Raw genomic sequence first — 15,021 nt, 5'->3', positions numbered from 1 at the left:
ACATGAACATTTTACACATGGATTGATAACAGTGCTCTCACATACTCAGCCTTTATCAGAGCTGATTACACAATGTGTGTGGGATACAATCTGGGAGAATTCTATAGCATGTAGAAAGATGACAGGGCACAATTACTGGTTTCATTTGTTCACTAAGCATTCTGTAACATTGTAGGATACATGAGCCAGTTAAAGGATTCATGGGTCATGTTATCAAGTATTTATTATAGAATCTCATTTTAACTATCACAAATAAGGAGTTTAAAAATACTTATAAGAAACTACAACTTAGAACAAAAAGTTGAAAATAATACTAGTATTATTATATTTCCAACAAAAGGAAATATCAGTGCTGACATTTCTACCCTCTTAACAGGCTCATTAGGAATTAAACACAATAATTTAGTAAGATTTGACAAGACGTTACTCTTTTCTATGAAAGACATCAACTATTCAAGGCAATCTTGAGAAAGAAGAACAAAGCTGGTGTTACCATGCACCCAGATTTCAAACTATACTATAAAGCTATAGTAATCAAAATAATATGGTACCAGCACAAAAACAATACACAGATTAATATAACAAAATAGAGAGCCCAGAAATAAACCTATGCTTATATGGTGAGTTAATCTATGACAAAGGGGGACAAGGATATGCAATGGGGAAAACCAGACATCTACACGCAAAAGAATGAAACTGGACCACTTTCTGGCACCAGATACAAAAATAAGCTCAAATGAAGACTTAAGACCTGAAGACCATAAAATTCCCATAAGAAAACAGAAGTAGTAAGCTCTTTGACATCAGTCTTAAAAATATTTTCTTGGGTTTGTCTCCTCAGGCAAGGATCACAAAAGCAAAATGAACAAATGGAAGTACTTCAAACTGCAAAGATTTTGGACAGTGAAGTAAGCTATCAACAAAACAAAAAGGCAACCTAGTGAATGGGAAGAGATACTCACAGATGATATATTCAATAAGACGTTAACATCCAAAATACTTTAAGACCTCGTACAATTAAGTATCAAAAAACAAACAGTCCATGGGGTGCCTGGGTAGCTCAGTCAGATGAGCACCCAGCTCTTGGTTTTGGCTCAGGTCATGATTTCAGGGTCATAAGATTGAGCCCTGCATCAGGCTCTGTGCTCAGCGGGGAATCTGCATCTTTCCCTCCCCCTCTACATTCTCCCTGCTTGTGTGTTTTTCTAAAATAAACAAATAAGTAAGTCTTTAAAGAAAAAATCCACCTAAAAAATGGGCAGCGGACTTGAACAGACATCTTTCCAAAGAAGATATACAGATTGCGAACAGGTACATGAGAAGATGGTCAACATCACTAATCATCAGGAAAATGCAAATTCAAACCACAGTGAGATATCACCTCACACCTGTCAGAATGGTTATGATCAAAAAGACAAGAAATAGCAAGTGTTGGTAAGGATGTAGAGTAAAGGCAGCCTTGTGCACTGTTGGTGGGAAGGTAAATTGGTTCAACCACTATGTAAAGACAGTATGAAGGTTCCTAAAAAAATTTAAAATAGAACTACCATATGATCCAGCAATTCCACTTCTAAATATTCAAGGAAAACAAAACCTGCCAATTTGAAAAGCCATTTGCATCCCTATGTTCATTCTAGTTTTACTTACAATAGCCAGGATATGGAAGCGGCCTTTATGTCCACTGACAGATGAATAGATAAAGGATATGTGATATAAACACACGCACGGGACATTTTTTGTTCAGCCTGTTAGTATAAACATCCTTACAGAACTATTTGATACTGAAGAATAAGCCGGTTTACATATATGAATATTCAAATGAGCAAACAGCTCTATGAAACCAGATGCAATCATTTAGATAGTCTACTATGATTTAGAAAATTTATAAAACTGAACTATTCTGAACAGAGTCAAGAGAAGCAAATCAACTAAAAGTATTTCTAAAAGCTCGACTTGATTTTATAGAATTTTCCTTGAGTTAGTATCATTACTCTACCCATACCCAATATAAAATTATCTAATAAGTATAGTAAAATGCTCCAATTTATTCGATAACCTATTTTTCCTTTATCTCAGGATCATGAGTTCAAGCCTTACATTGGGTTCCATGCTGGGCATGGATCCTACTATTTAAAAAGGAAATAAAAACAAAAAACAAGAACAAAACCATCTCTAATCAAAACCTCTCTCTCGTGTGTGTGTGTGTGTGTGTGTGTGTATGTGTGCACGTGAAGTAATCCAGGGATAAGAAATTGCTCTTGTCTCTTTTAAAATTCAACCAGGGGCACCTGGGTGGCTTGATCAATTAGCATGGGACTCAGTTTTGGATCAGGTCAGGTCATGTTCTCACAGATCCTGAGATAAAGTCCAGTGTTGGGACTCTATGCTCAGCAGGGAGTCTGCCTGAAGGTTCTCTCCCTCTGCCCTTCCCGCACTCACCCTGGGGGTGCGCTCTTTCTTGCAAATATATAAATTAAGAAAAAAATTTTAGTCAGGGCACCCGGCTGGCTCAGTCAGTTAAGTGTCAGACTCGTTGAGTTCAGCTCAGCTCATGATCTCAGGGTTATGAGATCATGCCCCAAGTCAGGCTCTGTGCTCAACAGGGAGTCAGCTTGAGATTCTCTCTTATTTCATCTAAAATAAATAGTGTAGGCATGCGTGCTTCCTCTAAAATAAATCTTTTTTTTTTTTTTTAAGATTTTTAATTTGTCAGAGAGAGAGAGGGAACACAAGCAGGGAAGTCGCAGGCAGAGGGAGAAGCAGCCTCCTTGCAGAGCAGGGACCCTGATGCAGGACTCAATCCCAGGACCCTGGGATCATGACCTGAGCCGAAGGCAGTCACTTAACAGAGTGAGCCCCCCAGGCATCCCTCTAAAATAAATCTTATTAAAAGTTAAATCAAAGAATTGAGGGGCTTTTCTTTCATTAAAACATTTTATACTTATCAATTCCTTCAATTAGATCTCTGAAAGAAAACACTACTTAGGTATAGCCATCATGAAAGACTTTAGTTCTGTGATACGCATGCTAGGCAGACTGCTAAAATGACCCCAAGATTCTCACCCACTAGCGCACCCATCTTGTATCATCCATGCCCCCTGAGTGTGAATGGAATCTGTGACTATGACTGGAACATGATTATGTTATCTTATTTGGGAACTGGGACTCTGCAGATGTAATTAAGTTGGGTCTCTAGTTAATAAGGCAGGCAGCTCTTTGTGCCCATGGGTTTTTGTCCCTGTGCATTAATAAAACCACTTTTTTTTTTTTTTGCACCAAAACAAAAATAAAACAACCCCACCCCCCACACAAAAAACAAAAACAAAAGGGAAATTACCTCAACGGATCTGCTATCACCTAAGTCCTCTCTAAATCTGGGTCTAAAAAACTAATTCTAGGTCAGAGAGGAGATTCAAGGTTCAAAATGTGAAAATAATTCCGTTGATCTTGAAGGAGCAAATTGTCATTTTGTGGAAGGCCACATAACAGGGACACTGGGGAGCTCAGAAAACAGTCCTCTGTCAACAGCTAGCAAAAAAGGATGAATCTTAGCCCCTAACCTGGATATCGAGGATAGTAGTCCCAGCTGATACCTTGACTTTAAAAAAATGTGATTCTGAGCCAAAATTCAGTTGGTCTATGCTCAGATTTCCAACCTGCAAACCTGTGAGCAAATAAACAGGTATTGTTTAGGGATGCCTGGTGGCTCAGTTGGTTGAGTGTGTGCCTTTGGCTTGGGTCATGATCCCAGCGTCCTGGGACTGAGCCCTGCATCGGGCTCCCTGCTCAGCAGAAAGCCCGCTTCTCCCTCTCCCTGCTGTTCTCCCCACTTGTATGCTCTGCCAAATAAAAATAAAATGTTTAAAAAAATAAATAGGTGTTGTTTAAACCTGTTAAATTTTTAATTTGCTATACAGCAATTATATGTATAAAATGGAAAGGCAGTGAAGATGAAGTGAGAATTGAAAAAGCGAGAAAACTAGTGGGAATGGTCTATGAGGCTTTCATTTGGATAATCCAGTAGCCTCCATATTAAGGTGTTTTCAGGATAATCTTTTATGTATCCAAGGAAACTATTAAAAATTCTAGCTGTATATCTCTCATTTTTAAAAATTTACTTCTGGGGGTATATTCAGTAATAACATGTACAATGTTAATTCATGCAGATGATTCATAAATGATATATTTAGAGATATTAGTTAAAATAGTTTAGAATACACTTATCAGTGTAAAAAGACACCTGTCCCTCAAAAAGTTGTCCTGCCCCACTTTTATTTTCACCCATTCTTTTTTTTTTAAAAATATTTTATCTATTTAATGGTGAGAGAGAGTGAGAGCACGCACTCACAAGCAGGGAGAATAGCAGGCAGAGCAGGCTCCCTGCTCCTCCTCGCTCCCTGCTGAGCGAGAGGAGCCCAATGCGGAATGGATCACAGGACCCTAGGATCATGACCTGAGCTGAAGGCAGCCACTTAATTTCAGAAAGTGGGCACAAAAGAATATATACCAAGTTAGCATAAGAAAAGTAGAAAGCAAGATCTTTGGGAGACCTGTATTTGAAAGAGAAACTACAATTCCTTGAAAATAAAACTTGAACCATGAGGTGTCCATACAAATGCTACAAAATAACCAAGTTGGGAAATACTAGAATTGATCTTGCTTCCAATATTTACATATGATGTGTCATTTTATTATGGGCCATGCTTATCAGGCATTCAAGTTTCTGAACTCCAGATGGGCTCTAAAGAAATCATTTTGAGGGTTTTTTTTCCTGAGATGGTATTGTGAGCTGGTAAGTAAGTAACCTCTGCACCACATGCTCTTGTTCACCAAATTTATTGTTGGACATTCAGAACACCAGATTACAACAGATTAAAAAGAAAGCACCAAAAACTGCTACACATTAATACCTGAGCAAGGACTGAAGGCAAATATTCATCTATGAAACCCCACACCATAATGCTGAAAAACAGATAAAAACATACACAACACTCTACAGAGTATACTCTACAGAGTATAATAAATAGCACTTTTGTGAATTACAACCAGTTAAACGTCATGTTACTTATATAAAAAATACACACAAAATCACGCATGTGTATTTCATATACCATATATTATACAAAGTACTGGAGAAGATCATGCATATTTAAATGGAAAAATCTGCAAGGTGACAATCATTTTTCAGTATACGCTACAGGACAAGCTCCTTTGCACTAAGTGTTGTTACTATGTACTACATTTTCTGGATGAGAACAAAAATATCAATTTGCAAATAAAGGATTACGGAGTCTCTCACAGCCTAATACATAGTCTGACCTTGATAAACTTTTAACTGTAATATGAAAGTGGATGCAGGTTGACAGCCATGTATTTTATTACATTTCCTTGCCCTAACTATTTCCATCTCGATTTTGACGTTTTAAGGAAAGACATGTTTTCTTTATACATATTTGTAGAGAAACCTAGATTTCTGTCTTTGGGGGGAATTAGTGGAGGTGAAATAGAAAGAAGAACTATGTTGGGTTTATGGTCAAAACTGAAAAATATACAACACATTCTGAGTACACAGAGATGTGGGCATCTTTTAGCACAGACCACGATGTCCTATGAATGGAATAATATGTCTTAATAGAAATTATATTCATTATTTATTTTTTAAATAAGCGCAGTAAAAATACAAGTCTTTACATTAAAAAAAGTAACAAGTGAAACCAGTTCTTTTATACCTTAAAAATTACTAGGAAGAAAAAAGAGAAAAAAAAAAGGGGGAAATAATGTTTAAAAATACACTGCATGAATCTGAGTTTAATTACTAAAAAATTATTATTGGGTGAACTAACTTTGATATTCAAATTTGAGTGTCAATAATCTGAGGAAAAATTTAGGGAAGAATTCAGATCTTTGATAGATTATTTGTTAGAAAGACAAAAAATGGTATTTGAAGATTTTTCCATATGTAAATAAGTGCAAAACAGAAGCGCCACCTTTTCCTAAAATAAACTGATTTTCAGAAACTTTAGCCGAACTTACTTTCCTACATCTATGAAGTGTAAGTCAATTTTAACTCAAAATGAGAATTCTGGAAATTAAGGGGATCCTCTGGAGCAGAAAAAAGAAACACTGGTCAACTGTGAAGGTTTTACTTTACCGACTTCAAAGAAAAAAACTGGGGACCAATTTGAGAAGACCACCCATAATAAGATATACAGTTATAAAAATTGCAGGGCATTCCTTCATTTTAAGGCACAGTCTATTTTATCCTAAAAAACTATAAGTTCGAAGTCACAGTGATAATATTTTATGCATTCAATTTTGGTCTGGTTTCTCATGGATATGTTGCTACATTTAGTTAGTCATTAAGTTTAAGAAACCGTAATGTAATCACTTTAAAATAATATATTAAAAGTCATTTTTATATTTTTGAAAAGGTAAGTACACAATACAATTTCTTAAATCACATACTCTAAAAATTGAGAGATTTTCCCCCTGTAGAGGAGGAAGAGGTTATTTCTACCAACATCCAAAGAATACATTTTTGATTATGTAGATAGCATGGTTATAATAAAATACAGGTACCTCCTATGTAGGATCAAATTATTTAACACAAAGGAAAAACTTATTCCAAAAAACAATGTTAACTGAATTTTTAGGTCTTATACATCATCTTTTTACTAATACCCAGTCACTACCAATTAACTGGATAAACTGTCACTAAATCACGGGCAAACATTTTAATATTTCCTTTTTTCTTGCCTCTTTACTTCTAAGACCACTTTTGCAAATTGCATCAACTTTACTGGACAGAGAAACAATAAGTGACATTAACTGATGGGAAAAACTACATAATATGAGGGACTGAAATTCCCTTTGAGAATTTCTATAGGGGAGAAATTAAAGAATTTCAACCAGATAAACATATTTGTGAACAGTCTATCATTTTTCTATTTTTACTTTTCTCTCATGAGTATATCACCCTTCAATGTTAATTCAGCATTAACACCATTGATTGTTTATATTTTCTGTTAAAATATGCATTTTAAGATGTTTATTTCACTTAGGATCTAGTTAGATAAATTTAGTTAAACCATGTTAGGATTTAGATAGATTTTAGATAAATCATGTTAGGATCTAGTAGATAAATTTCCCCATGGAAATATGTGCTTTATAAAGGGACTAAACAGAAATACATAGGAAACAAAAGAAATTCCACAGTAAAATCTGTATTAAATAAATGAGAGACACCTGTACTAAAAAATAATCTGCACAACACAATTCTAAGTTTTACACAACAGCATGAATCTGTGATGAATGAAAGATTACTTCAACTAACTAACAAAAGATCATTATTGGGTAAATTAACTTTTAAACCCAATAAAATTGAGAACATTATTCCACAATTCAGATAAAAGAGAATATACTATGTTGTATTATATATATATTCAAAGAAAATTTTGGGTATGGAATATAAGTCTTGATGATTTATATATTTAATATTAAGTCCCAGATGAAAAATACTGAAAGTATTTTTCCTATAATCCCAATATGTTAAGAAAAATTCATTGGCACAAATATCTGGAGGTATTTTACAGTTTCACTTAGCTTTGGTGGCAGTGTGTTTTGCTAACCATATGAATACAGTTATATTTTTCAATGCAGAGTTTTATGCTAAAAAAGCTCAAATGTGGTTTTTTTTCCTGCAAAGGGATGTAAAAAGTCCAGTATGAAACAAAACAAGTGCAACATGAAATATAAAAGATGCCTATAATTTTGGCTTATGAACATTTAACAGTTCTATACTTTGTCTATAAATCTTTTACTAGTAACACTACTAGAATACAAATACTAAAAACAAAAATAACATTAAAAATAGTATATGAACTTTACAAAACTGGCTACTTTTTAGCCTTCCTAAATTAAGATTAACATTCAAATATGCGAACAAATTTACACTAACCAAAATACTTTAACAAATACAGTTTTTTACAAGTATTCAAATCTACAATGTACAGAATTGGTACAGAGTAATTTTGACTCATCCTTATCAAGTCCTATACAAAGTCACCAGAAATTGACTGGTTACTTGGCATTTCAAACCACAGTCATTTTTGGCAGCGTAACATACCAAACACTATTAGAAAGTCCTGAACTTGATTTAAAATTTTCAACCATAGACAATGTAATCAGGATGTAGCTTAGAGTATCATTTAACTCGCGAAAGACGCACATTATTGATTTAGGTGTACTGTTATATTTACACTATAATGAAATAAATTAGTCTATTCTCACTATTTCCAAACTTTCTTCTGTTCTTAAAACTGCTAATATACAAAGTCGGTCTTCTATATTTATAATATAATTCAACACAAAAATGTGAATTCTTAAACATTTACAGTACACATATGCAGATTTGGATTACTGACTTGACTTTTCTTTCCTATCATCCTTATTAAAAGTAAAGTACACAAGTAGCCTCACAGATTCCCTATTTCTTCAGGCTATTGAAACTTACTGTGAAAGAATGCATGTGTATTATATATAAATAAAAGTTCATTGCAGACTTTGAAATGCTGTCCTTTGTTCAAAAAGAATGAGATAAAATTTTAGCTCCTAATCATCTATTTCATAAAAGTATCTTATACATTACCTTATGTGGCAAGAAAGTTTTCTTTTTTTTTTTTTTTTAAAGGTTTTAAATAATCTTCACACCCAAAGTGGGGCCAGAATTCACAACTCCCAGATCAAGAGTCACATGCTCCATGGACTGAGCCAGCCAGGCGCCCCACGTAATACAAAAATACATTTAATACTTTGTGGGAGTGCATCATGCTGTCCAAATTGACTCCCCCCTGAAAAACCTCACATGGTATCTAGTTTCCTATGATATGTAACACTGAGAAAACAAAAAGTGATGACAAAAGAATAATCAACAGATGCCCAGTCATAGAGAATTGTAACATTAAAAAAAAATTCCACAACTGATTTTAATAATAGTAATAATAAATAATAGTAATAATAAAAATAACAGAAATAATAAAAATAAATTTGCAAGTGCATCACTGTAAAGTTTTACATTAAACTTCCTAATAAAGCAAGACATTACACTAATTTAGACCTAATGCCTAATATGAAAATACAGGTCAACTAAACTATCTGAGGAGTCAGGAATCAACAGTCCTAGTTCATTCCATAATCTTTGTGTTTCTCCCATTTCCCCTCCTTTTACTTCCCCTGGTCACTACGTGTAAGAGTTGCTAATGAGCAGCGATGTAAGATAAATATACTATGCTACGAATGACAAGTCTGAAGCATTAGGAAAAGTGTAGAACTTGATAATGAACAAATCAGATAATTTGCTTCATTTAAGTATGTGTGTATGGTGATAGGATAATCAACCACAAACATTTACTAGGCCTAGTATAGTTCTTTATTTTTCTTTACTGTGTAATCATGTAGATACCATAGTGTAGTTCAGTCAAGAAAAGGTATTCCATTGGATACATGTGAATTTATCTGACCAAAATATGAAAAAAAATTAAAGATTAATCAATACATGATCAATATATACTGAAGAAACTAAAAGTCAATGTGAACCAGGCAAGAATGGCTTTTTGGGAACAGTGTTTTAAATATTTCCATTCTAGTGACAACCAAGAAAAGAGTTAGCAGAATCTATTTAATTTCTGGCATGAAAAAGATCAGAAAAAAGCGGTCAGTGTTTGCTACCATATTATATTAGTAACTCCAACTGAGGCTTTAGAAACATTAAAATCACTCAGTATTTTTCCTATTGGATCTAATTATCAACAATAGGGTACAAGAGTAATTTTTATAACACAAAACTCACTCAAAACCCAAATTCTAAATAAAAATGTTATAGCACTCGAGCTCAGAAGTTTGTTGAACTTAATAACTTGTAACTGCCAGTAAATAATTTTTAGTAACATTTCTAATAAAGCTGTACTGTTTTGTCACCTAATAATAATAGGTTGCAAGCATGGTAGAAACAATGTATAAAAGACGGGAGGACTATTTTTTTCCCCAAGAGACAGAAACATCAATTTCCCTAATCTTCAGACAGAGCCTACCTTCTCATATCTGGTAGTTATTTGGGCTTCAAGAGCATCAGGATTTGATAAACACCCTGTCAAAATGTGTATGTGTGAGTGTGTTTGTGTGTGTGTGTGTGTGTGTGTATGTGTATTTGATGGCTAAAGACCCAACCTACTGTTGTTTATTAAATGTTTAATTTGAATCTTTTTTATTGCTCTAAAATGAAATATTCTGTTTGAACAAATAAGACTTTAGGACTTGATAACTACACTCGTATCAAAATTGTTTAGTAAGAATTAGTGTGCCTAGTCTACTGCTTTAAAAAGCTAATTTCCTACTCACAAATTAGAAATTTAAGCTTGTTACATTTTATTCATAAGCAGTACTGACTGAACAAGGAGATTTTAAATCATATAAACACAATGACTGTTTTTGCCATGTGTAACGACATGGATGGAACTGGAGGGTATTATGCTAAGAGAAATAAGTCAATCAGAGGAAGACAATTATCATATGATCTCTGTGATATGAGGAATTTGAGAAACAAGACAAAATCATAGGGGAAGAGAGGGAAAAATGAAACAAGATGAAACGAGAGAGGGAGACAAACCGGAGGAGACTCTTATTAATCTCAGGAGACAAACTGAGGGTTGATGGAAGGGAGGGGGGTGCGGAGGGACGAGGTGGCTGGGTGATGGGACAGTGGGGAGAGTATGTGCTATGGTGAGCACTGTGAATCATGTAAGACTGATGAATCACAGACCCGTACCCCCGAAACAAATAATACATTATATGTTAATTAAAAAAAACCAAAATGACTGTGGCTGCCAATAGAAAATAGGTATTAATGAATTTTCTAAAGTTCTTTCTGAATATAAACATAAGTTCAGAAAGAGTTAAATGACACATTTAACCCGTAACTTAAAAATATAATGATATCAGTGGAAAAAAAACAAAACAAAGATACAATATATCTAAAATTTAGTTATGAATATATGAGTAGGTAAAAGTAAACAAATACGTCATTTAAATACACACGCGGTATGCCATGGGACAAGTGTATAATAAACTCTCTTTCCTTTCATACACCGAACAAATAAGCATTTTGTATTTTATCCTTGTGCTACCTCACTCAAACAAACAAGAGCCTGAAATAGCAGCCCTGTCTACTGTGAGGTTATGTAAATATAAATACTGAACAACAGGCATGAGGCTGAGAGAGACAACAATGGAATTAAACTTTAATTGATTTAATTTAATTAAATTAATTTTAAAAATTAAATTAAAAAAATTAAATTAAATTAAAGTAAACTCTCACAGATAACATGGAGATCCTCTTCAACTCCACAAAAGAGCAAGGGCCTGAGGAATAACTGAGAAGTAAGAACTGAGAAGTAAGTGAGGTAACCCTCTCCAGGCAGTGAAGTGGGGGTAACCCTCCACAAGCAGTAACAGCTGAGAGGCTGTAATGGAATCCAGAAGCAATTGCTGAAAAAACGGATCTCGTACCCTAGGACTTTCCTGGGTACTAACAAGGTCAAAAGTTCATAAATATTACTGGGATTTACGGGCTTTACTTAAATGGTTTTGGGTATGTAGAGCATATACATTTAAAGGATGAGCCAAGTATACCTCAGCCTGAGTTTATTCTATCTTAAGGCAGATACCTAGCTCTATTACCTACTCTTCTGTAGCTAAAAGTGAGCTGAAGTTTGAAATGAATAGAAATATTGCTCTCTTTTCTGTCAAACCAAGTTAATCACCGTGGCAACTTAATATACCATTGTTGAAACTAGTGGCAAAAACCTCCAATTTATTTAAGTATACTGTTTATACTTATGCTATTAATGGGTAACAGTTGGTTATTCCATTAATAGTATAATTTTACATATCAAATGCGGTCTACCACTTGATCATGCTGACTTTTTTTTCCTACAGAAGACAGAAACTGTGCAAACCTAGAGTTTTTTCTAACCACTGGAATTTAGTTATTTTAAAAATACATCATGATCTGAGGCACTTTTGGCAACCATGTGGTCAATGAATTAAATGAAATGGTATATATTGAACAACTGTACTGCTCCAACACCATAAAGTAAATATCTGGAACAATTTTCTTTAAATTGAACAAAAGATTTCTTTAATAGTCTTGTGATATTCACCCAGAATACAAAATGAGATCTGTATTTGAAAAGTAGTGAGAAAACTTCAGTAAGTTTTGAGTTTAAATTATGTTCACCAATCTTGCATTGGTTACCAAGAAGAAAACATGTCTCCTTAAAATGAAAAGTTGTATTTCACAGATGTAAGAAAACAAAAGATCTGCCTTGTTCACTGTGGCTGCCAAAAACCGGCCAAAGACTCTCTGAGTTATTTCATTTTTGAGAAACCAAAGAGTTGTGAATTTCATAGATCTTTTCCTTTTTCATCCATGTTTTAAGACTGATTTCTCAATATGCATGTTGTACCAAATACAAAGTAACCAAGTTTTCAGAAAAAGTTTGATGAAATGAGGAGAATGTTTGAGTTGAGATTACAAGCTATGCTACATTTACTGAGTATTTAGAAGATCCCCACTACGGCCAATCAAGCAGAATAGCTGATATGCAGAAATCCTCAAAAACAGTGGCCAACAGACCCTTTTAACCATTTTTTAAAAAATGACTAGTATGTGGATGCCATACCACAAAACAAAACCATGCTTCAACTTTTCTCAAGCATTATAAAACTAATTTCCTATTTTCAATATTGTAAAAATAGACTGGTCTTCTCCAAAGGATCTTGCTGTCCACATTGATGAATCTGTGCATTCCCTCTTCTTACTGACCCTAAATGTGTAAATTATTTTTATCATTCCTTAAATTCAGTCTTATATAAAGTTGCATAATGCATGGAGTAAAAGAGGAATGAAAATGAAGCATGGAACCCTGTATAAATGTGCTGACCCAAAAGCAATTATACCAATAGCCAGAGGAAGTGGAAATTGCGAAGTAGTCTTCAACAATTTACTGTAAAGAAACAGAAAAATACACATTATGTAAACTACATTGTAGGCAAAACCAGAATATGTTGATTTTTTTACAGTTTTGAGAAGGTGTTCTAAGTAATGTTAGAAATAATTTTTCATATAATGAATTTAACTGTCCATAATTTTTAAAAAGATCAATACAAGCCACATTTTACCTAGAGAACAATATTTCTATTAAGTAAATAATCAGCTTTGTTTAGTCTTTTAAATTTTGACAACAGAAAAATGTTAGTTGGACTTTTTCATTCAGCAATTCTACCTCTAAAGATTAATCCTTTTAAAAATAATATTTACTAGGACATAGCTACAGAACTATTTTAACCTTACTTATAATAGCAAAAAAAACAACAAAACAAAACAAAACAAAACAAATCTAAACCAAATAAAAAAGGAACCCTTAATTCCTAACACAAATAATATTAAAACAAGACACTAAATCTTTCTAAAAGAAAAATGCTATCAGCAAAGACTATTAACTTTTTACTCAAAAAATAGAGAAACTGAGGATAAGAGGGGTTAAGAAATCTGTCTAAGGATATAGAGGTATTAAACGGCAGAGCCAAGAGTCAAAACCCAGGTCTGCTTCATTTTAGAAAATCTGCAAACATCTGCCAAAATCAACTGAAAACAGGTTCCCAGAGCAAACAACCAAACCAGTCAATGAAAAGTCAAATATTATAGAGAACTTTAAACATCTATGTAAGTGAACTCACAGTATAATGAACTTCATCACCCTACTTCAAAAAGTATCAAATCATGGCCAATCCTACTTCATCTATAATCCTATTCACTTCACTCCTGTACTTTCTGGAGACAAATTTTATTAGTCATCAAATCTTGTAAGAGCTAAATTTTTCAAAAAAAGTTATTCTATCCTAACAAGTAAAACCCACAATTAAGAAAACAAATAGGGGCGCCTGGGTAGCTCAGTGGGTTAAAGCCTCTGCTTTCAGCTCAGGTCATGATCCCAGGGTCCTGGGATTGAGCCCCACATCAGGCTCTCTGCTCAGCAGGGAGCCTGCTTCCTCCTCTCTCTCTGTCTGCCTCTCTGCCTACTTGTGATCTCTGTCTGTCAAGTAAATAAATAAAATCTTTCAAAAAAAAAAGAAAACAAATAAAATATGCTTCCATATAAATTATACCTGCACACAAACCATACTTACTATAAGATTACAGCTTTAGCTTTAGGAATATATCTCAAAATATTTAGACATAATATTTAGTCAAATATTTGGACACAGTCAAAATATTGCGATATAAAGAACACATTTCAGACATAAAAGAAGAGCTATTAAGACTAGGAAAAAATGTGAGAAAAACAAAGATTAAACTATTATACCTGGATCTTATTGAAACAGTGTGAGTATTTCCAAGAACTGCCATAGTTGGAATAAGGATAAATGCCAAAGGTTTACATGGATCAGGATTAAGTTTAAAGTAATACCTATACCAAAGAGACAAAACCCTCATAAATCAAAAAGCACACCTAATCATTCTAAATATAAGAAATTAATTGTGAAACATTTCATAGATAGGAGAGTTCTAAATATATTGCTCATGAAATCTTTGGCAAATAACTTTGCTACAGATTATCTTTATACTTGAAGTTTTACATGGAGAACTATGTTCAGAAACTACTAAAGGAAATGAAAATATCCAATATGGAAACACTTCTTTTTAATGACAAAAAAACAATGAAAAAAATGAAGGTTTACATAAAGCAACTGTCCTTAGTTTTAAAAATCCACAAATTCTCATCTCTGGCCTTTATGGACACTGAGGCATCTATAGCTTTTCAGAATCATAAATTCATACTCCTCAAGTAATTTCTCCCCATACTTGTGAGCAAAAAATCTGATCTTGACTATAATGAGGGACAAGGGAAGTATATTAACATCTCGTAATCTGTTGATCTAATTTATCAAACTTACTTGGCTTTT

The 15,021-nt window shown here is 33.8% G+C and overlaps 1 protein-coding gene across 2 annotated transcripts in view; it reads right to left on the bottom strand.

The window, feature by feature from the left end:
• Positions 1-12,165: 12,165 nt before the first annotated feature.
• Positions 12,166-15,021, bottom strand: part of PGAP1 (post-GPI attachment to proteins inositol deacylase 1) — a 79,894-nt gene continuing 77,038 nt past the window's right edge. For both annotated transcript variants that reach the window (XM_082689045.1, XM_082689046.1), the window contains 2 exons: positions 14,421-14,525; positions 12,166-13,061 (listed from right to left, as the gene is read on the bottom strand). In XM_082689045.1, the coding sequence (XP_082545171.1) occupies positions 12,923-13,061; positions 14,421-14,525 (244 nt within the window). In that variant the 3' untranslated portion in view covers positions 12,166-12,922. The remainder of the gene's footprint in view (positions 13,062-14,420; positions 14,526-15,021) is intronic.

Source organism: Mustela nivalis (genome assembly GCF_964662115.1).
Source record: "Mustela nivalis genome assembly, chromosome: 11".
NCBI classification, from domain to species: Eukaryota; Metazoa; Chordata; class Mammalia; order Carnivora; family Mustelidae; genus Mustela; species Mustela nivalis.
Note: the sequence above shows the minus strand (reverse complement) of the source record. Positions and strands in the feature narration are given on the sequence as shown.